Source organism: Adiantum capillus-veneris, chromosome 16 (assembly GCF_014529385.1).
Source record: "Adiantum capillus-veneris isolate H3 chromosome 16, ASM1452938v2, whole genome shotgun sequence".
NCBI classification, from domain to species: domain Eukaryota; kingdom Viridiplantae; phylum Streptophyta; class Polypodiopsida; order Polypodiales; family Pteridaceae; genus Adiantum; species Adiantum capillus-veneris.
The window spans coordinates 149,754,689-149,778,727 of NC_140946.1; the positions used below are offsets into that span (position 1 = coordinate 149,754,689).

The window sequence follows — 24,039 nt, forward strand, 5'->3', positions numbered from 1 at the left end:
AGATACTTTGGGAGCCAGAGTTGACCTTAGAAATGTGGATCGTATGGAGCAATATTGGCCGCAAACAGCGTCTGATGGATCGATAAAACTCCCTAAAGCACCATGGATTTTCACAGGAGCCCAAGAACGCAAAGTAAAAGAGACCATTCGATCTTTGCGGACCCCCACTGGCGTAATGCACTCGCTCCGAACGTGTTTTACTAAAGAAGGAAAGCTTACCGGTTTGAAGTCACACGATTGGCATAAAATGTGTCAGGTACGTTCATAGTGGACTTTAATATCATTGCATAAAATGTGGACTTTAATATCATTGCTGCACATACTTTACAGTTTATTTTACCGGTTGCCATTGAGGGATGTTTGTCTCTCGACATCCGTAACACAATCTACAAACTTGCAAAGCTGGTGCAATGGATCTCACAAAAGGAGATCAACGTAGACTCCATACCATTCGCCAAACTAAATGCTGCGGAGCTTGTGTGCATGTTTGAGAAACATTTTCCTACTACAATGCTAACCATTCAGGTGCATCTTCTTGTTCACATAGTTGATGAGGTGGAAATAGCTGGCACAGTTCATTCCAGATGGATGTTCTTCTTAGAGCGTTTCATGAAAACGCTTAAGGGATATGTGCATCAAAAGGCACGTCCGGAGGGTAGCATGGCAAAAGGTTGGTTGGTATCAGAGTCCCTAGTGTACATTGGAGAGTGGCTAGTCGGATTTGATAAATCCCGGGACACGCTATGGCGAACCATAGATGATGAGCGCATATCTCGGATTGTCATGTGCAATCTCGGTGTTGAGAAGAAGATGACGGAAGATCTAGAGGCTAAAATCAACAGATTTTGCATGCTTCACAATCCAGTGATGCAAAAGTGGATTTCACAATATGAGGATGCAAAGCAAGAGCGACAAAGGGCACGAATCGAGTGGAGACGGGGAAGACGACCACCGATGCACTATCCAGCGGTTCTGGAGAGCCTACCAACCTTCATGAGCTTAAGATGGTTGCACAACCAATTGAAAAGCGCACAACAATGCGGTGACGAAGTGACTGAAGAAGAGTGGGAGTACTCTCGGGAATGCGCGACCAAGGTAAGTTTGCAATGTACGACTAGCAAGTGACTTTATTTATAAACGTTTGAACGGCCACTCATAATCTTTGTTCGTTGTAGTATAAGTCATACACAGTAGCATGGTGTAAAGGTCGACATTTTAGGGTGGAACGAATCGACAAAAAGCGTTTTACTCAAGATTGTGGAATCATGGCAAAATTTGAACAGTCTAGTCGACGACGTTCCTCTGATGCAGATCCTGTGGTGGCGGAACTCACTTACTTCGGCACGCTGCAAGAGATTTTGAGGATCGATTACAGAGGATTTTTTGTTGACTTGTTCGACGTGCAATGGTTCAATCATGGAGGGTCGCAACGCTACTGTGCGTAGAGGAGAGTCTGGTTTTCTTGAGGTGGATTCTACTAAGAAATGGACTGACCTAAGAGACACTTTCGTACTACCCGAGCATTGTGAACAAGTAAGTATGTAAATAGTTAACATCCCCCTTTTACAAGTTATGTGCTTGAAAGCTCTCATGTAAGTTATGTGGCTCTGGCAGGTAATATTTCATCCTACAAAGTCTACATCAAACTGGTGGTACGTCATAGGGGTAGCCCCTCGTAGTGCAAGGACATATGAAGGCTACCATGTGCCAATCACAACGACATCAATGGAGGAGATAAGAGAAGATGCTCAATCAGAAGCCGCTGCGGTGGTGCCAGACGAGCAGCAAGATGCTACTACTCTATATGGGGTGCATGCAGAGGAGCTACAAAATGAAACAGAGGATATGTGTTTAAACGGAGAGCTCTATATAGATATAGGAAGTTATGCTGAGTTATGCGAGGATGAGAGAGAGATCTCTTAAAGCCACAAATATTGTATTTGAACAATTTTGCTCCGTGTTGTAAAAGCTCTCGCTCTCTAAGTAGCTTCCATGGTGTATAACGCTCTTTTCTAATCGCGCTCACATCTTTTGATTGAAAATTCTGAGTTTTCGACTTGCCTCTTCTATCACTCAATTCATTGCGTCATTGTATTTATATGCGTCATTACGTCATTGTATTTAATGGTCTTTGCGTCATTGTCTACTCTATTCATTCAATATTATGTTTAAATATTCGTGTGTTTAATGCAGGTATGGATGATGAGGAGTTTCTTTCTTCTTTGTCACCGCAGCAGAGACAGTGGTACGTGGAGCGTCATCGCTCTGGCGCATCATCGCGCGTTCCTACTCCATCCGCATCTCCCTCTCTTTCGGAGCATTCGGCGCGCTCCGAAGCTTCGGCGTCGACGAGAAGAGCTTCACACTCGTCTAAACACCGCGCTCTAGTGGTGGCGGTGGCGGTTGTTGTGGGGATTCCGCCACCGATGCCTCCACACCGCCTCGTGTTCGACGAGGCTCTTTACCCTCCCCTTCTTTGCCCGCCGCCACACCAGCCACAGCATCGCCATCTACGCCAGGTTTTTCACGGCTAACTGTTCCTAGAAGCTACACACCTCTACCTACTCTGCCAGGAGCCACCCCACTCGATACTCCTCGCTTCGGGGCCCAGACGCCGGTGGAGACACCTGACGTCCGTACCCCCATCGACACGCCGCTAGAGACCCCTGCCGGGACACCCAGGTTCACGCGTCACCGGCCAGAGGGCTTGCCTTACTCCGTCGACATCAGCGGTGGCATCATCATGGATGATGACGGCAAGAAGGTGATCTTGCGCATGCGGGGTCTTTGCTCTCAGCTGTTTAGACACTACATACTAAACAAATGGAGTGAAGTACCAAGTGATTTAAAAAACAGAGTCATCAGCATACTTCATGATGAGTTTCCCGTTCCAACACGGGATCAGCGCTTCAATGAAGACCTGATGAAGATTCGAATGCGCGAATACTGCAAACACAAGCGTTCCGAAGTGCAAAAAGCAATCAAGAATGGGTGGAACAAGCCAGATTGGTTGGCCAAAGAAGATTGGAAGAATGCGAAGAAAGCAGCGCGCGAGAATCCCGACAAATGGAAGCAACAAAAGGATGCAGCCAGAGCGCGAGTAGAGGCAGGGAGCTCGCACCACTTGGGGAGCGGTGGATGGGCATCATTTGAGGCCGATTTTGTAAGTGTTTTCACATTGCTCTTTATGTTCGATAGTTTAGGGTTTATGAGTTTTTTAGTTCTAACATAATGAAATCTTTGTATGTTTTGACAGTGGTCGATGACAGGACGTGATCCCACACCGTACGAGCGCGAGTACGCAGGCAGGAAGGGCTTAAACGCCCTGATGGACATTCTCAGTTCTCACGGCGGCATGGTTAGTATTAGGGTTTACTCTTTTTTATTTTTTGTATTGTTTTATAAATGTCGTTATATGTTTATACTTACTGAAAGCTGTCTTATTGTCTTTTTTTGCAGAATCCGACAGATACGCCGCTTGGACGCGATGAGACGTCTGACTAGACGACGTCAGTTTAGCCGTAGCTAGATAGCATTAGTTTAGGGTTTCTCATAGCTTATGTATCATGAGACGGATTTTATACGTCTTTTTGAACCATGTATATTATTACATTTGTCACCGCAGTTCATTTTGCCAATCAATTCTTTATGCCTATGATGTTGTACAATTGTCATTATTACATTTGCCAATCAATTCATTTTGCCTATGATGTGTACAATTGTCAATTTTGCAAACAATGCGTCTTGTGGGTGGCTATTTTGGGTCTATTATCTACCCTTGTACTTTTTTTAAAAAGTGAATCAAGTACAATATGGTTGATGGGTGGCAAGGCATTCAATGTCCTGCCACCAAAAAAAAAAATTCTCAGGCGTCGCTATAAGCGTCGCTATTTATGGCTCTGTAGCGTCGCTATGAGCGTCGCTATAGTCTTCTGTGTAAACGTGGCTATATGCGTCGCTATAGGCGTCGCTATATGCGTCGCTATGAGCGTTGCTCTATAGCGACGCTTATAGCGACGCATATAGCGACGCCTATAGCGACGCTCTCGTAACGACGCTCGTAGCGACGGTTTTAGCGACGCCGGGGGTTATAAAAACCCAGTGTATTTCCGTCGCTAACAGCGTCACAAGAGCACACAACCTCTTGTAGTGAGGGAAGAGAGTTTTTTTTCAAAAGATGCTTTGAAGTGTGGCTACCAAGCTGGGAGTTGCAGCAGTTCAAGAAGTTCATACGAGTGTAGAAGACATTTTTGTTCGTCGAGGACGACTTCATAATTCAGTGAGGGAGGAATGTAGACACCATAATATTTTTATATTTTGTACCAAAACTGGGGTAACTTGGGGATTTTCACGGGCATGTTAGGTGCATTAGCATGTTAATGATTGCCATAATGGATGCATTACTGCTAATGTTTGTTAGTTTTTATGATTGCTTGTTGATAAGTTCTTACTTAAGGAAGTTAGTCACTCGGTGGCTTGAGTTAGTTTTAGGGATCTTGTCGATAGCTATCTTAACGACTCCAAATTCAAGCTATGGCCATTAGGTATCTCAGTTTATGCTGTTAGTGACCGCAATGGGGTTGTGAGCTCGAGATTAGTCAGAATGGATTCTTTAAAATTTCTTATAGTTGCTTTATGATGTAAACAAATTCTTCTTTCAATGACCGATTTGGTAGGATAGATGAGTCACCCCATGCCTAGTCCAAGTGAAGTGCAATAGTGAGGTCTTGAATCCAATCTTAGCCAAAGTAGATCTTCGGAGTCTTGTGAGTTTTCCCTCACTTACGTTAATGCATGTTAGTCGGTTGAAACAATAAAATCCTAGTTAGATTTTGAGCTTGCCTTTGAAGAAACGGGAAAGTTATACAAGTTTTAGTGTAACTATTGGGAAAAGCTTTAAATTTTGACTTAGAATCCGGGAGGGACCGTGAAGTTCAAGAGAGTAAGGAGAGAGAAGATGTGAGCTCGATGCTCATTGTCATGATAGAGATCTTTGAGGTTTCGGGGATTTTACCCCTTTTTCAAGGTGGGAGCCAGGTCTTAAAAGACCAATGCTTGACAATGTTTAAAAATAATAATAATAACAAAATAATAATAGAATTACGTTTTTATTGGCCAGCTCTGAATCGCCATATTGAGGGGAACCGCCTGGAGGCGAGGTCGCAAGAGCGAGAGGGAGGGAAGCAGAGAACCCGAGTGAGGAGAAGGAGGGAGCCCAAGTGGGCGACCCTATGTGTGCGTGTACTCATTGGCGAGCTCGAGAGGAAGCCGAGTGCAAGGGCCACGAGACGGGGGGGAGTGCAAGAGAGAGCAGGAGTGGTCGCTAGAGGAAGTCGCCAGAGCATAGTTTAAGAGAGAGAGAGAGAGAGCCTGAGTCGCGAGAGCAAGAAGCGGTTGGAGAGCTAGTCCTTCTTGCTAGAGGGAGAGCATGGTGAGCGCTACAGTATACGATACACAGAGAGAGAGAGAGAGAGAGAGAGAGAGAGAGAGAGAGAGAGAGAGAGAGAGAGAGAGAGAGAGAGAGAGAGAGAGAGAGAGAGAGAGAGAGAGAGAGAGAGAGAGAGAGTTTTAGCGCTGTTTTTTAGTGAGAGAAAGTAGGAGAGAGAGATTTTGCTTGACTGTGTGTGTATTCATTTGCTTGACTGTGTGTCTGTGTGTATTACTTGTTGTCTGCATAGTATAGGTCACTACACAGAGAAACTGAGAGGGAGAGAAAAACGCTGCAGGGCATAGTTAGAGAGAGGGTCACCTGCAGAGGTCGCGAGGCAGAGCCGAGAGTGGGGTGGCCATGGAAGGGTGAGAGCTGAGTAGGGCTGCTGTGTGCTCATTACCTGCAGAGGTCGCGGACCAGTAGAGGGTTGCAAGTCGAGAAGAGGTAGACCTGCTGTGTGTGTCTCGATTAGAGGCACCGCAAGTTGCCAAAGAGGAGAGTAGAGCCCGAAATGGTTGCATGGTGGGGGCTGCAAGAAGATAGTGGAGGAGCGTGATCATGAGGCAAGCCAGGAAGGTGTAAGCGCTGCTCTGTGTTCAGAAATAGAGAGAGAGATCACTTCATCAGGTTGGAGCCGAGAAAGAAAGAGAGAGAGAGAGATTTCGATGCAAGAAAGATAGAGACGATGATGATTTTCTGTGTAAGCGCTGCCTGTGTGTTTATTGAGATTAGAGAGAGAGAGAGAGAGTAAGTTTTCTGCTTCTGTAGCGCAACATTAGTGAGAGAGCTAATATGCAAGCTTGCGAGAGAAGGAGCCGTAGAAAGGGCTGCCATTACCTCTACACTGTAGGCATAGTGCTATAGTAAGAGGCATAGAGAAAGAGAAAATTAATTCTCTGTAGAAAATCGAGAGCAGGATGGGCCGAGTAGGGGCTGTCTTTGCTGCGCCCTGAATGAAGGGAAGATACTGAGAGGACTTGATGGGGTTCTAAAGGAGGCCGCCTAGAAGGTGGTGTGTATGAGAGTTAGTGAGATAGAGAGAGAATAAATACCTTGCTAGATGTTTAGTGAGAGAAAGAGAGAGAAATTTGGAAAGTAAATTCAAAATTCTGCTGCGGAGTGACTCATTTTCAAGTGAGAGGAGCCATTGCTTGAATTCGGACGTAGACAGAAAGCAAAACACCCGAAATCAAAAGTTAAAATTCACTAGTTAGTTTTTCTTGATTTCCAAACAAGTTTATAACACTAGAAAGAAGTATTGCTAGTTCCATTATTTGCATTGCTAGCTTCATAATTGAGAACAAATCTGATTGTTTGAAGACGTATCTGTATTGAAATCATACTTGGAAATGAAATGTTGCATATTTTTGCATGGTTAGTGGCATTTGGGAAGGGGAATTGAATCATTGACAGTTTTTGGCATTTCAATAGAAATTTACATCATTACAAGATTATTCTGGTGTTTTTGATTGAAAAATTTGCAAATCTATTCAATGATTCTAGTTGCAATGTTCAATAATTTGAAGTCCAGTAAGTGATTGATTTGTTTTGTGAGTTATGAAGTGTAGTTTTAAGCTCTAGTGGTCAAGTAAATGTCTAAATGATTGCGTGTTGATAAATCTTGGCTAAAAACTCCATTAAAAATGTATATGGGAACTCAGACTTTAACCATAAATAGCATATTTGGAGAGCATACATGAGTAATCTTGCATATTAGAGAGTTGGACTATGAAACATAGTAAAGTAAAGGAAATACGAACGCATAATCAAAAGCCGCACATTTATGGAAAATCAGTGCACGTCTATGTTAGTTAGGGGACCGTTGGGTTACTTGAACGTTAATTAGAAGACTTGAAGGGCGACGTTCACCTATACTCCTTAAAATATTAGAGATCATGAGAATAATTACTTATCCCATGACTTGGAACTCTTAGCAATTGTCCATGCATTAAAGCTATGGAGACATTATCTTCTCAATCACAAATTTCTGTTAGTCACTAATTATAAAAGCTTGAAGTGGATCTTTACACAACCCAATCTCAACATGAGGCAAAGAAGATGGATTGAAATTCTTCAAGAATATGACTTTGACATAATGTTTAGACCGGATGTGGGAGAGAATTAAGGAAGCAACCTTGAAAGACCCAAACTATCAATAGTTATCCTTACAGATTCAACAAGGCATAACACCTGACACAAAGAATATATTTAAAAAGGATTACTCTGTTCAAGAGGGATGTCTTTATTTTTGTGAAAATTATGGTTTATTTTAGTTTTGTGTTTTCCTAATTATCTTAGATTTTGATTTTTTTTTTTGGATTTTGCTCTAGTTATTTATGTTTGCAATTTATCCATGTAGAGGTTTAAGTTTTTTTTTTTTTTTGAAAGTGTTAAATCCCCTGTGGAAATCCTACTGAGGAGGAGGCATATTTTTTTGATAAGCTTTTGAAATTATTGCCAACATATATAGAGGAGACTTTGTGAAAATTTTGAAAATGACAATATCTACAATCCACATATTTTTTTTTATTTTTTTTTTTTTGGGGGGGGGGGGGATTGACTATACAAGCACCGTAGAAAAGGGGATATGCAATTGATTTAGCGTCTATAGATAGAGGGTGGGGTTAGTGCTATATAATTTATAAATATGGGGTTGTATGCAGGTGACATCCTCTTATAAGTATAAGTGAATCCCCCCGGGACCCTAGGTAACTGACTTTGGAGATTTTAAAAGTACACTTTCTTTATTATGCATAAAGCTTATATTGGGGAAGCATTGGTAACTCCAAAAGCCATCACAATGAAATCATAATGACCATAGTAAGTGATGAAAGCTATTTTGGAAACATGGATTTAATTTCTTGAATCGAAATTTGACGATATCCATATTGAAGATCAACATTTATAGACGTCTTGGATATTCTTTTTTCTTGTAACCGGATTGAGACTTTGTTTGATGAGCTACGTAAGTTTCTCATTAATCGAGGGTGCCGCCGGGGGGGGGGGGGGGGGGGTGGTTGTGCAGTCGAAAAATGCCTATCACATGGGTTCAAAAGTAGGAATTATTTTATTCTATACATTTTCACATACGTAAGGGTCTTGAAAAAATGATCTTGAAATATTTTTTACAAATTGACTAAAAAAATGATCTCTTTTATTGGTAAAAAATTCATAGCTAGGGGGTTTTATAAGTAGTCCTTGAATACATGTGATATATACACTTTACATTACATAGAGTGATCTCTTGAGTCATTAACCCACGCTCTTTCAGCACTATGGCTTCTAGAAGGGACAACTTGTAAGGTCTCTTTGAGACTCTTTCACAACTTGGAATAGTCTAGATCTCATGATTGACTTTCCTTGGTGGCAAATTTTCAAAAAGCTCTTTGGAAATATATCCTAGAATTTTTGTACCCACATAAAGAAGACTTGACTACAAAAATCTATTGTCCCTTTTGTAAGCCTTTAAAAATCTAATAGCTTGGACTAGATGAACTTTAGGTTTTCCATTTGTCCTTTAGGACTTCTATATTATGTGGGTCTCTATAGGTAAGGTTTCCTTGCTCTATGGGCGTTTTATTGGATGGAATCCAATCTGATTTCCTTTTTTAAAAAAAAGCAAAACTCACAATTGTGAGTGAATTATATTGATCAGCCTAAAAAACTACAAGATCTTGTCATGCTCGTGTTGAGCCATGACATCAAACAGGGACCAAAATCACAACGGCTATCAGGGTTCTTATGATATCTTTTAATTACCAATGGCTAGTATTTTCCCCCATCCTATGCATGCCAACTGCTGACAACAAGGCACAAGTAATCCTAGACCAATCCTCAGATTGTTGCTTACGTCCAAGTGTCCATATTAGCACTTTTCTGTCTTGTATAATTTCTGCGAAGCTTGCCACCTCGAAACCTCCTTCAAACACATGGCGGTTCCTTGTCCGCCATACATTATGTAAGAAGAAGTATCGAACGATTTGAGTGCTGATGAGGAGGGTAGGACTACCTGAATTCTTTCCTCCAAGGAATAGATCAATTTTGAAGAAACCAATTTTCCATGTCCTTTGGATCCACTTGCATATTTTCCTTGCTAGGCCTTTGATAGTTGGGCAATCCATAAAGAGGTGGGCTAGATCTTCACTAGGGAGCCTGCACCCCAAGCATCGATATGACCCAATCCCTCTCTCCTGAATTTTCACCCCCGTCGGTAGAGCACCCCAGATTACCTTCCATAAAAATACCTTCATGTGCTGCGGAACCTTAGGCTTCCAGATGTTCTCTATTACTTGCTCCCATCTTTCCTCTGGCCAGTGTTTTTTCCATATCTTGTTAAGGGGGCTAGACCAATTTTTCTTATCCATCATTGTATGATAAATGTTTTTAGGATGGGGTTTCCACAAGTGACTCCTTCCGGGCCATTTCCATGCATTCCTGTCCAACTCGGAGTCACAAATCGGCATCACTATATTGTCAAGCTTTTTCATCACTTTGTGGAAAAGCAAGACCTCCAAGCTATTAAGTTGGTACAGGGCAACCAGAAGATTGATGGTTTTCCAAATCTTGTTGTCACTGTCCCAGAAGTGCCCAAGTCGATTCAGACCCTTGTTATTCACTTTCCTGACTGTCTCTATCCAATAAGTAATTTGTGGCATATCTACTACTTTGGATAGCCATGGGGACCAATGCAAAATGGAGTTCTTGAAGTATCTAGTTTCTTCCCCCCACTCTAAGACTGTTGCTGCCTTATTGCATTTTCTTACCAATTCTCCTGAGCTGCCCCCCAGTCTAAGTGAAGACCATGACGGGGCTAACAGTTTGTCATGGAACTCCACCCCTCTCCATTTACCTCCTTTTGAGCCAAGTTTAGCCGCTTCCATCATATCTTTGATCATGACAGCCCAAACTTGATCCTATTTAGCCAAGGAGACGACAAATTTGGCTCAACAAGCTTCTGCATGGGCCACCGAGTTGAGAATTCCGAGGCCGCCTTGATTCACCGGACGAGCAACTGATTCCCAACGGGCCCATTGCCAAGGTCTGGCGGATTTAGTGTTGTTTTTCCATAAAAACCTTTTTACTGGTTTTAAGAACTCTATCCAGTGACACTTAGCCATCTTGAGAAGCGGGCTAGTGTAGGCAACATAAGGAATCATGAAGGCATTTATCACTTTTGTCCGACTTTGGAATGGGAGAAGAGCATACTCCCACTTATTCATTTTTGTTTGATTTTTTCAAGCACCCACTCAAATATTTGCTTGTGAGTTAAATCCACCCCCAAGGGTGCTCCCAGATGTCTGAAGATATTCCCTTTTGTGACAATCTCCCCTGACCAGTCAGAAGGGTCAATTGAGTCATTTTTCGATAGGGAGATCAGTCTTGACTTCTCTATATTACACTTGAACCCCGAAGCTACCGAGAATATTTGTATAATCTCCAGAGCTTTCCTGATGACCGGGGCACGCCTTCAAGAAAAGAAGAGAATTGTCTGCAAAAAGTTTTGCAAGGAGTTTGCTATTTCCTGATAAAGCCAGGCCTTGCAACTCCCCTCGTTCTGCACTAGCTTCAAGTGCCGTGATTAAAGGATGCGATCCTATGGAGAAAATCAGGGGGGCCAAGGGGCATCCCTACTTAATAGACCTCTTGACCTCAAAAGAGTCCAAAATTCTATCGTTGAATAGGAGCTCTGACTGGCTTCCAGCCCCCAGTACACGTGCCAAACGACATAGGCGAGGCCCAAAGCCCAGAGCTTCCATGACGGCTTCAATATATGACCATGTTATTCTGTCACATAAGCCTTATCCAGGTCCAACTGCAGCAAAATGCATTCTTGCTTTGTGATAGTTGTGTATTTGATGCCCACCATTGCTGCCAAGATGTTATCGTAGATGGACCTTCCTTTGATGAATCCATGTTGATGGGGAGAGATGATCTTGTTTAGTAAGGGGGCAAGTCTGAGGGCTACTGCTTTAGCAATAATTTTGTAGGCCATCGACATCATCGTTATAGGGCGCCAATGTTTAAGTTGAGAACAACAGATCTACTTTGGGATAGGTTTGATAAGCCCTCTCTTTACACTTATCTCTATCGGCCCTTCGACAATGGCTTTATTGGCCAACCTTGTGATTGGGCCCTTGAGACCATCCCAAAATTCTTTAAAGAATTATACCGTCATCCCATCCCAACCAGGGGACTTTTCCTTGCCAAGGGCTTGCATTGCAAGAGAACATTCATCTTCAGAAAATGCCCTTTCCAAGCTATTAGCTTCTGAGTAGGGAATCTTCTTCTTGACACTCTGAAGTAAGGTCCCTCTGGCTTCTTCCACTTCTTGGGACTGGATCTCTGGCTGTCCAATGATTTGACTAAGATAGCCCAACATCAGACCAGCCATCTCATCCTGGTTATGAACTGTTGTCTCTTTCTCATCATAGAGCTAGCGGACGTGGCCCCGACTCTTCTTGATTTTTAAAGCGCTAAAAAACTGAGCTTGATTAGAGGCTTCCGGCTGAAGAAAAGTCTCCCTAGAGAGAAGCCTTGCCTTTCTGATATCTTCTAGCTGCTCATTAGCAAGGTGAGATTTGGCTTCGAGCCATCATTTATGCTCATCCTCGGTAGCAAGCCCATTGGCTTTTTTGGAGGTAAGCAGTTGTACCTCCACTGCAAGATGCATAAGGTTTCTCTCCCTAACTTTCTTGGTTTGGAGGGCCCGAGGTTTTGATTGCTTTCTGGATGCTTCGAGAAAAGAGGTCCCACGCATTGTGTTTGTTGAGGTCGACATCTTTTTTTAGCTTACCCAGTGCTTTCTTGGTTAGATTCCTGAAAAGAGGGTTTTTGAATAGGTGTGCACCTGTTACCAACAGTTCTTTCCCGCCTCTTGGGGTCTGCTCCTCCCCTGTATTCTTCTCAATATGTATGTGCAGAGTTATGTGATCCAAAAGGCTTTTTGTTGGGACAACCTTCATCTCCATCAACGGCGGAATCCAGTCATCTTGGTGTGAGCAATAGCATCCGTCCAGCCTGGAGGTACTGCGGGCCTACTACAGGCTCGTGTAGGTGAAACCAGGCATGCTGTTCCATGGGCCGATTTCCTGTAAGTCGATCATCGCCCACTTTTTGCACAAACTTTGCCATTTAGACCATTCCGAGCCAGCCAACGTACATACAGAATCCAATCTGATTTCCTCCTTGTCCCCTCATTTCCCAAAGGAAAAAAGAGTCTCCCCCCCCCGCGACGGGCCTTTCGTTGTGCCTCCTGCCTTGCTAGGACTCCACCAACTTGCACCGTCCCATCTTTTGCCAAACAAAAGAGCAATCTCCCCCACCCCCACCCTACTCTGCCCACACACAATGTTCATAGAGAAGACTTGACCGCAACCAACGTAGCAACTTGAACAAGCCACCTGGAACATTCCCATGTTGTGTGTGTGTGTGTGTGTGTGTGTGTGTGTGTGTGTGTGTGTGTGTGTGTGTGTGTGTGTGTGTGTGTGTGCCTGTATGTGCGTGTGCGAGAGAGAGCAACCTGAAACATTCCCAAAAGATCTTCCCCTCATATGCTCCTCATCTCGACCATGAAGCCCGCTCTCTGTCATCGCTTGCACAATCTGCTATAATTAAGGGAAGATAATCGAATGATGTGCAAGGCTTGGTACTACAGAGAGGAAGAAGAAGGAGATCGAGCTGCCAAGTCTCTCTCTCTCTCTCTCTCTCTCTCTCTCTCTCTCTCTCTCTCTCTTTGCGTGCCTTCTCCGATCGTTGGCATCTCTCTCTCCCTATGCGTGTCGACTTCCCCCCCCCCCCCCCCCCCCCCCCCCTCAAAGAACATGAGCATATGGTAGGATTTCAACTAAAGCTGAAACATTTCCAAAATCGTTTAGACATACGTCCCAAAGGTACATTATGAAAGTGGACACAAGTTTGATGTGCCCTTAGTTAAAATTCCATTAAGCCCACATTGGATGCTCTAAAATAATCTCTTTACTATCTTCTAGTTCTCTCTATTTGACCATCAGACTAGGGATGATCATCTCTACTTAGATTAGTGTCGAATGTTTTAGATACTTCCCTCCGAAAGTGACTATTGAACTTTCTATCTCTATTTGAGGCTATATTCGTAAATAAGCCAAATAGCAAGCTTGAAACTTTTGATTTAGCTATATGGAATTTCTCTCATCCTTTCCTCTTGATCTAACTTTTTGCCACATTCATTGTGAGATAGAGAATGTGAGACATGGCTCTCACAGTTCTATCTCTACTTCTCTTTTTTGTGCTAGTCCATGGGACATGTATATGGAACACTAAGGCTTGTGCCATACCAAGATGGGTTCAAAGTAGCCATGTTCAAAATAGCAGGCTTGAAACTTTTGGTTTAGCTATATGGAATTTCTCGCATCCTTTCCTCTTGATCTAACTTTTTGCCACATTCATTGTGAGATAGAGAATGTGAGACATGGCTCTCACAGTTCTATCTCTACTTCTCTTTTTTGTGCTAGTCCATGGGACATGTATATGGACTACTAAGGCTTGTGCCATACCAAGATGGGTTCAAAGTAGCCATGTTGAGATGGCAGAAGCCTAGAAACTGGGAAAAAAGAGAAACTTGGGATCGAGGCTATGTTAAAGGGACAACGTCACTATCCTACGGCCAACTATAAAAGTAAGCACGTGAAAGTAGTTGATGCACATTGAACCCTTTGATCGACAACTTGAAACCCAAAGGCTCTCCCACTTGGCTAAAGCCAACGTGTTCACAAGAGGAGGTATCAATTTTTTTAAATCCCCAACATGGCACCAAAATGTTGGACACACTGCCAAAGAAGGGTGGATGCATGTCCTAGTGTGACTGGCCAAAGTCTGGGTTTACACCAATGCTCAAAGAAAACCAAGGTTTATTGTAATCCCACCCATGAAACTTGAAATTACCTCTTTATTTTAAAGTAGTAGGTAAGAAAACCTATCGTAACATGGAAGAACATAGGGTGAAAACAAAACAAATTACGAATGATAGCCAACACATAGATTACGGCGATTCAAAGGGCACATATGCCTTTGCTAGCTAGGCTTAGCCTGTGTTCTAATTCTTACAAGGGAGCCTACTAATTTTGGGGCTAAAAAAGCAAGGAAGGCTTGGTATCTTCCATACTACTCTATTACGGAAGGCCATATTCTGGCAAGAGCATGTGGCTCAAGGAGAGGAAAGCGGTGAACCACGGGTGGTGTGATGGAAAGTGAACAGGGTGCGGCTAGCCGCGAGGTGAGCAGGTGAAAAGGCAACAAGGAGAGAGACAACCATTGCACGCAAGAGAGAGAGAGAGAGAGAGAGAGAGAGAGAGAGAGAGAGACTCATCCACTGATCTGCACGCTTCTGTGCCAGGTGGATGGTAATCCAGCCTCATTGCGTAAATAGAGGTTGTGAGCCGCAAGGATGCCGGGAGCCAGTGCTCGAAAAAAACCTAGGTTTAGTGTAATCCCATCTACAAATTTTGATATTTACCTTAAAATTTTAAATTTAAAGGTAGGAAAACCTACAAAATTTAGAGAAATTTAATGTAATTTAGTTAAAAACCCTTCAAATTTAGTCATTTTACCTGTAAACTTTGTCATATGTAGGTTTGCCAAGTTTTTGGGAAAAAGTTTTTTTCGAGCACTACCGAGAGCTTGAGGGGTAAATGGAAGTTGAATAGGCAAGGACAATTGGAAGCTACTTCGAGGGGAAGGCAAACAGGCACTAGAGATCGAGTGCAGGTACGATGAAAAGGCAGCGTAGATCTCATATCAACACCTTAGGCATTCTACTGAAACTTTGAAGGGATCATTTTTTTTTTGGAAAAACTCACAATTGTGAGTGGCATGGATAGTATTAAGAACGTCAGAAATTTACACCAACCTCGAGCTCATACTGAACCTTGAGGGTCACAGGATTACAAGTTTTCTGCTCGATAGAAAAACCACAACTACTCCTAGGCTTTACTTATTACAAGATGTCATCATGACATGTATTGTTTTAGACCAGTCCTCTGAGGCTTGTTTGCCTTCGATCATGTTGTATGATTTCACAAAAGCTTGCCACTCAAACACGCAACGGTTCCTTGCTTGCCAAATATGGTGAAAGAAGTAGTACCTAATTATTTGAGTGCAGACAAGAAGTGCAGGACTTCCCAACCTCTAAGAACAGATCAGGCTTGAAGAACTTTATTTGCAATGTCCTTTGAATCCACTTGCATATTTTCCCAGCCATGCCACTGATTTCCTGGCATCCCATGAAAAGGTGGGCTAGGTCTTCACTAGCTATTTTGCACCCTGAGCAACGATCGGACCCGATTCCTCTTTCTTGTATCTTTACACCCGTGGGCAAAGCACCCCACATCACTTTCCACAGAAATACCTTCATATATTGAAACCACCTTGGCTTCCAGATGTTCTCCATGACTCCCTCCCACCGTGTTTCCATCCAATGCCTCTTCCATAATTTGTTGAGGGGGCTACACCAATTAGCCTCGTGCATTAATGCATGGTCAATGCCTTAAGAATGTGGTTTCCAAAAGAGGCTACTCCCGGGCCATCTCCAAGCATCCCATTCAAAGTTGGATTCACAAATTGGCATCACCACCTTATCAAGCTCTTTCATCAACCTGTAGACTAGCAAGATCTCAAAGCCATTCAGTTGAAATTGGATGGCTAAAGAGTCAGCAGTTTTCCAGCACTTCCGTAGGGGTGGACGTAACCCACATGCAAAGATTTCAATGGGTCCTTGAAAAAATAAGCTCAAAAATGAGAAGATGGGAGTTTGTTCTCCTCCCCTTCCAAAGCCGGATTAGAGTGATTAATGCTTTTATGATCCCGTATATTGCTTTCCTCAGCCTCGTGCTCAAGATGGCTAAGTGTAACAGGAAAGAATTCTTAAAACCAATGAAAAGGTTTTGTTTGGAAGAACAACACGAAAACCTCCCGGCCATGGTAGTGGGCTAGATGGGAGGTTGAAGGGATCATTTTTAAGAGGGCGTAAATTATATTGCGTTCATCTGGATGATCCTCTATTAATACAACCAAGGAAACCCAAGGCAAAGGGTTAATTCTTTCATGTCTCATTAGGTTGGAATTATTCAAGGTAATTAAGAGAGATAATCAATAATCAAATGAGCATTACAGGTCCCAAAGACTGCATGGATAAATCCACTCATGACTTAGAATGCAAGGATAAATCCACAACAGTAGCTTAATTTGCAAAGACGAGTTATAACTTTTGCTATGTAACTAATGTATGCTAATTGCAGCCACGAACATTTGCTCTTCGCTTGCATTGCATGCATGGTCCCTAGAGCGGCAACACACACACACACACACAGCGCACCTATGGAGAGCTGCAATTGAAAGACAATTTCCTCAGCATGCTTCTCTCTCTCTCTCTCTCTCTCTCTCTCTATGCATGCACCTGCAATAACCTGATGGCGATGCCTGGGATGTAGCAGGGCATGCCTAATAACGTTGCAACAGTTATAAGAAGCGCTTGCAAAATGCACATGCACCTACTGTGTGCACACTGCTAGCCGCCTTTCTACGTACATGTGTGCATGCTCATCTGGCACCATCTATAATTAGTCGTGAGTCATCAATGATCCTGCTTGGTCTCATTTTGTAGCGCCGTTGCGCAAGAAATTGAAGCATTGCAAACCGACAATTAACGGGGGCAAGCCCGCGACCATCAAGAGGTGGAAAAGGATTCAAGTAGTAGCCATATGACTTCAAATGCAGCCCCCCCTTTTCAGTGATTGTAGCAGCTAGCCTATCCGGTTGTTGGTTTGCCTTTCTTGCTGGAAGAACCTTGTTTAGCTTCTCTTCTTTGATCGCTCACACTCCCACGTGTCAATCGCCCATGAAGCCACAATCCATTGAAATGTTGTTCACCGTCTTGCTCAGACAAAAGAAGCCATGAGGTAGACTACATGGGTTGTGGCCTCCGGGATCTTGCCGAGCATCTTGGGCATCGCCCTGTTCGCCCCAAGCACCGCCATTTCTCATTGTTTTGTGTTGCTTCCACACTCCATACACTCTCAGTTTCAGGCTCTCTCTCTCTCTCTCTCTCTCTCTCTGGAAAACAAGTATAGGGTCCAATGTGCTTTCCTTGATGCAGGCCGACTTAATAAGGAGATGACATGTGCATAAGAGCTGCAGGCCGACTTGAAGAAGAGACATATGCATGGCTCGACATGATATTGTGTATGAGGTGTTGTTGTTTGAAGGAAGAAGACCTGGAGGACGTTGTCCGATCTCGGTCGATGTGGGTGGGAGGCGAAGAGGCACAAAGAAAGATAGAGAGAGAGGATGCATGATAGGAGGAACTTAGTTTGGAGTGAGCGACTTAATAAGGAGATCTTGGGATAGTTTCCTACGATGTTAAAATTCTTTCTTCTTCTTCTTCTTCTTCTCTCTCTCTCTCTCTCTCTCTCTCCCCCTCCGGCCGTGCCATCAATGGGGTCAATTGATAAAAAGGGTAAGAAACAAAATGGGGTCAATTGATAAAAAGGGTAAGAAACAAAAAGCGTTGTAGGCGGCAAAGAGACGGAGGAGGAGGTGGCCAACGCCAACTAGCTGGAGACGGGAGAGGTGAGCAACTTGCAGTGGGCTATCTTACTACCCAAGCTTGCCACTGCCACAAAAGGAGAACATGATGTTGGTGAGGTGAAAAGGCCGGGGGTAGTGAACTTGGAGGACATTGTCCAAGAGGAGGCGAACAACCACCTCGGAGGATGTGTGTGTGTGTGTGTGTGTGTGAGAGAGAGAGAGGAACTCAGTTTGAAGTGAGCGACTTAATAAGGAGATGACATGTGCATAAGAGCTGCAGGCCGACTCGAAGAAGAGACGTATGCATGGCTCGACATGATATTGTGTGTGAGGTGTTGTTGTTTCAAGGTGACAAATAGAGGAGGAGGAGAAGGCAAACCACATAGGCTCAATATAGTTTTCAACCATCAATCACATAGGTCCCATTTTGCGAGGATGGTGTATTTACATGTTCCACCATTCATAACTCGAGCGTTCAAGCTCTTGGTGCATGTAGTCATGGCACAAGTGTTTGCCATTGAACAAAGCTGCATTTCTCTCTGACAAGCTGGAATGGCTGGTTGTCAAATTAGCTATAGCATACAAGCTACCGGCCATGGTCATCTACTTAGTGTCTTGCCCTCATCTTTCGTTCTTGACAAGCCAACTACCACATCTTTTACAGGGTACTTTGATATGACTGTTCTAAGTGATTACGTTCGTGGATCTACATACAACTTATGCACCTATGGTCGATAGGAGAAGGTTGTATAGTGACACTTATAAACAAAAGTTGAAGCTTACATGCATCTAATGGCTTAGATCCTGGTATTGAATTGCTATTAAGGCAAAGGTTTTTTTGCGAGGGTTCTCTGTATGCAACATGATGCGGTGGGTTGTGTTGGCAGATTAATGGAGTGCTGGCTAACAATGTGCTGCCCAACTTTTGCGAGGGTTCTCTGTATGCAACATGATGCGGTGGGTTGTGTTGGCAGATTAATGGAGTGCTGGCTAACAATGCGCTACCCACCCAACTTACTGAAAATAGTAGCAATGGTACATATGCAGCCTGTAGTCTCTAATCAATTGGTGGCTCCAAAAGTGCTGATTGAGGAAATTGCAACCCAACGTACTATTGTAGCTATGTCAACAAGTGTATGACTAGCAGCAAATTCCTATATATAGATATGTTTTGGACTCCACTTTGCCATCTACAATTAGTTACTAGAAGCAAAACCTTGACCGGCCACCTAGACATCTATACTACTCTATTATGAAGAACGCGATTCAGGTTATCCACGTGGCTTAAAATGAGGCTTGCACCATCCTACATGAGTTCATTGCTAGACGGTGGACAAGAGACCGACGTCGGAGCATGCATGCAAAGATGAAGAGACTCCTTGGAAATATAACAAGCTGCCACGATCAAACTATTGTAGTGCTAAACTTTTGATTGCCTGCTCACAATCAATCGCTGCACTATTTACCGATGTGGGTGGGAGGTGAAGAGAGAGAGAGAGAGGGGGGGGGGGGGGGGGGGGGGCAGTGTGGGGGGGGGATGCCAACAAAGGAGAGATAGAGAGAATGTGATGTGTGTCCTTTTGAGATATATTAGGAAGGTACTTCACAAATACTCACATGTTTGAACTTGAAAAATTGTATAGGAATGACCCCTTTGTAAGAGCGAACGAGGTCCCTCAGGAGGCGGGTCGCGTGAGCTCCTTGGGGCTAAAAATGGAAGGAAGGCTTTGTGTCTCTCTTTTCAACGAATGGAAACGTGCCACCTCCATCCGCTAGAATGACCAAATCAACCTTATTAGAAGACCCGCACGGCAAAAGGTCAGGCCCTACGTATGCTAAGGAGGATCCTCATTTATTTAGGGAATAAGAATGGGGGGAAGAGAGGCAGGCAAGCTATGGAGGATACGAAATGCAGGCAGCATCATGCGTTAGCAGTGCCATTCCCGGGGCAGGGCCACATCAACCCGCTCATGCGCTTGTGCAAGCGTTTGGCCGCCGAACACGCCTTCACCATCACCTTCCTCGACATTCACAGCAGAGTCCTCCCCTGCTCCCGCCGCTGCCGCCCATGACGTGGAGTCCTCCCCTGCTGATCCAGCTCAAAAGCTCGACATTCGCAGAGCTCGCATTTCCCTGTACTTACCTCCGCCCTCTTCCTCTGCCGCCAAGCTGGAAGGCTTGTTTGAGGGCATCCAGACCCTGGCTCCTCAGATGGAGCAGCTCTTGTTGCGTCTTCAACAGCAACACCCGCCCATCACTTGCCTCATTTCCGATCTCTTCATAACTGCCGCCACTCAGTACCTTGCCGACAAGCTTCAACTGCCTCGGATCGCTCTCATTCCCTGTAGCCACAGCATCATTCTCCATTTCCACCATCTCCTTGAAGGAGGGTTCTCTTTGGAAGAAGGTCTCTCTCTCTCTCTCTCTCTCTCTCTCTCTCTCCCCCTGCTTCCTTACCATTTAAACCTTGTTAAGGTTTTTGGTTGCACGTATTAAAAGGAACGATTTTTGGCTAACCAAGTAAACACTCACATAATGACGTGGTGCAGTCATGAAGGTGTCAATCCAAAGAGAGCTTTTGAGAGAAAATGTGTTCAAAGAGGGACTCCAAGGCCTACCTACACTCAAAGTTGATGATCTCATGGACAACTTTGGTGAAGATTTCTTTATGTACACGTTTACATGTAAAGCATTGGAGGAAACAAGAAACAAAGCCCATGCATTCGTAGTTAATAGCTTCGAAAAGATAGAAGGAAATGCCCTCAAGGTGAACATGAAAGCACCATTGTATGCCGTTGGACCATTAGTAGAGCCACTTGAGAAAGAAGCTAGCACAAGCTTACTAGAGGAGGACGATGCATGTTTGCTATGGTTGGATCAACAACCTTGCTCATCTGTTCTTTTCATCTCCTTTGGTAGCGTTGCATCCATTTCCTTAGCTCAGTTTGAGGAACTTGTAGCTGGTCTTCTTTCTAGTCGACAACGTTTCCTTTGGGTTTTTCGTTCGAATCTTATAAATGATGTTGTATTCACCACATTTCCAAAGCAACTGCTATCAGAAAGTTGTGGTAGAGGCTATGTTGTATCTTGGGCTCCTCAAGTGAAAGTCCTTTCACACTGCTCCATACATGGTTTCCTTACCCATTGCGGATGGAACTCTACTTTGGAAGCTATAAGTAAGGGCATACCTATGATTTGTTTTCCATATTTTGCTGACCAATTCATGGATGCCAAGCTCATCGTCGAAGAGTGGAAAGTCGGACTTCGTCTAAGAAAGAGCAAAAAGAGTGGATTGGTTGATAGAGAAGAGGTAGAGAGGGCCATACGAGCACTAATGGAGGAAAAAGAAGGACAGATTCTTCATAAAAATGCCCTAGCATTGAAACAAGTGTGTGATCAAAATAACTTATTAGGAGGGTATGCATTCCAAAATGTTCAAGCCCTAGTTCAATCATTGAATTAGGCTATGCATCCAGAAATGTCTGAGCCCTACTTCAATCATTGAATTAAAGTGTGGAGCAAGGTGTCTTATTTTGGTTGATAAATTGGTTATTCATTATTAAATAGTGTTGTTCAAAGTCAAAATTCTTTCTTTTTGAATACTAATTATGTACTCTCTATCAAAGATCTCGACACATAGAATATTGATTAAATTAAGAATTTGAAAAAATGGCCACTGTCACTAAAAAAATTTGGTTGGCATTGTTTTTCAAACTTGGTTGCTCGTTGACTGTAGGTTTTAAGGACATATGTATCAAACAAAAGTGCCTATTTTTGTGATAGTGTACAATACATGTAGAAAATGTTTTATTAACTACACTGTTGTATCATTGAGAACTTTCTTACCCCAAAGAGATGTTTTAGGCTCTAAAAGATTCCTCATTGCCAAGCAAGGGCAAAGATGAAGAAAGAGGTGGACATGCATAGTGAAGTTCCACCCAACCAACTCCCTATATAACCAGGCCTTGCCCCCTATGTATAGGATCACTTTCCATGTGTGAACTTCCTTTGTTAGATGACCTTTATGTTGCTACGATAGATCCTTACCCTTAGGTTTGTAGCCTCTTTAAGGATTTTGTTTGTAGTAGCCATCGTATGTTGAACGTTAGAATTGATATTTAGACATTACTCCTTGCTCAGAGAAGAGTTTTTTCCTCAAAAGAAAGAGTGCATTCTCACTTAGATAGAGAATACTAATGTTTCCAGCCTCTTTCAAGTTTTTGGACTCCTTATAAACAAGAATTTCTCAACATTTAGAGCAAGCTTCATGCTGTAAGGGCTCTTGGGCAAAGTATATGGAATTATTTGGTACAAATACGATCTTGGATGGGTTGTACCCTACTACCTCAACGTATATGTTGTTTGTAGGATAGATGGATTAAGGGTTACGTAGCCCAATAGAGGAACATATTCCAAGAGTCTAGTATATACAAATATATTTGCACTCACTTAACTTTAACATAATGCTGATAGAGCTCAATATTCCTCCTAGAGCATTACACATGATATTATAATGATTGGCTTAGGGTTTTATCAATATTACGTAGCCATAATATAACTTAACTTACCTAATCAAGGCTAGAGAACTAAGTGCAAAGAGTGAAATATGTTTACACTCAACACTCCACAAAGTCCATCGTAAATGTGTCAAAGTCGACGATGCAGAAGCTTAGAGACCAAGGAGAGTGAGCACGAGGGGGGCAAGAGAGAGAGAGAGAGAGAGAGTCTCCTGAACCAATCAACCTTGGCAGAGAATAACTGAATGTACAATACAATGGGGGAAGGGACGGCATATATACCAGCCTCAGTAAATTTTCCTACCCAAACTTTGAAAATAAGTAAAATAAATACCTAAAAGCCACAATAAATAATGAGATCACATTGGACATTTCACTTGAGATGCCAAAACTCTAACACCCTCTTTGTAGCTTGTAGTGGGAAAAAATAGTGAGACCACGTCGATGAAGAAGCTACCATGGACACCCCAACAATAGCTCCTTGTTGGATACACCTCAAATTTGTTACCCTCAACTTTGTACCTTAGAAGAATGCCATCTTGAGCATTGGTTGCCTTTTAGAAAATTTGAAATGTAGACCACACTACGTCCAAGAATCCCCATTTGTGAACTGTGAACACATCACGTCCAAAGTACTCCAAAATAATGAACTATGGAACACATCCTGTCCATAATCCGACCAACAACAATGGATTGGTGCACTAATCCGTAGTGTTTTATATACTTCTCATTCGTTCCCTTTTAGATGCATGTGCCTTGAACTCCGATCCATGAGTTCAAATACCGATAACTTGAACTCCAACACAAGGGTCCAAATGAATTATAGGGAGCATTGCTTGCCCCTCTCAGCCACTCACAAGCCTCTCTCTAGCTGAAGGTGGTGGTGTCAATGATCTCCATGTGACTAAAAGGCGGGATTCCGTGCCAATGTAGTCATCACCACACCAAAAACCTCTTTGTTGTCCTTTCCCGAGTCACTATCATTGCTTTCCTCATGATGCTTGCTTTTTTGTAGAGCCTTTGTCTTTGCCTTTGGATTTGCAATCTTTAGACAAACGACCATGTTTTCCACAATTGTAACAACGGTTCCTCGTCTTCAATTTGGAATCCGAAGCAGCAAGTGCTTCCACACCTTTCTAAGAAATCTGAACTTTTCCTTGAGTTATCAACACGGCTTCCTCCTCAATGAGAAAGAGCTGAGATCATCAACTTCCAGATTTTCCTTCGTGATTTGTAGCCGAAGTTTCCTAGACACCATTTCATACGCCACTGGTAGCTTCGTGAGAACCAAAGAAGCTAACTAAGTACTGGTCTTCATAATAAATGATTGCATGGAACTTCCTCGTGGAAATTGGATGGCAAACAATTGTCCAAGAAGGGTGACTACTTGCATCGTAGAATCCCGATCAAACTTCTAGTGAGCTTGGACCACATATCATTGGCAGTCTTCAAATTTTGAATGGTTGGAGAAATGTCCTTTGTAAGAGATTCTACAATGGTTGACATTGCCTTCGCATTAGTAGCGTCCCAATC

At 43.2% G+C, this 24,039-nt stretch overlaps 1 protein-coding gene and 1 pseudogene across 1 annotated transcript; both read left to right on the plus strand.

The window, feature by feature from the left end:
* The first annotated feature begins 19,821 nt into the window (after positions 1–19,821).
* Positions 19,822–20,505, plus strand: LOC147440059 (UDP-glycosyltransferase 86A1-like; annotated as a pseudogene).
* A 33-nt stretch (positions 20,506–20,538) lies between these two features.
* On the plus strand, positions 20,539–21,452 carry LOC147440060 (UDP-glycosyltransferase 76E11-like). The gene has a single exon (XM_086484464.1). It carries the CDS (start codon positions 20,541–20,543, stop codon positions 21,450–21,452), a length of 912 nt encoding a protein of 303 aa, XP_086340590.1. The 5' UTR covers positions 20,539–20,540.
* The last annotated feature ends 2,587 nt before the right edge of the window (positions 21,453–24,039 follow it).

Bases quoted from the DNA above. Each gene is read 5' to 3' on its own strand.
- LOC147440060 (XM_086484464.1), top strand. From the start codon at position 20,541: ATGAAGGTGTCAATCCAAAGAGAGCTTTTGAGAGAAAATGTGTTCAAA.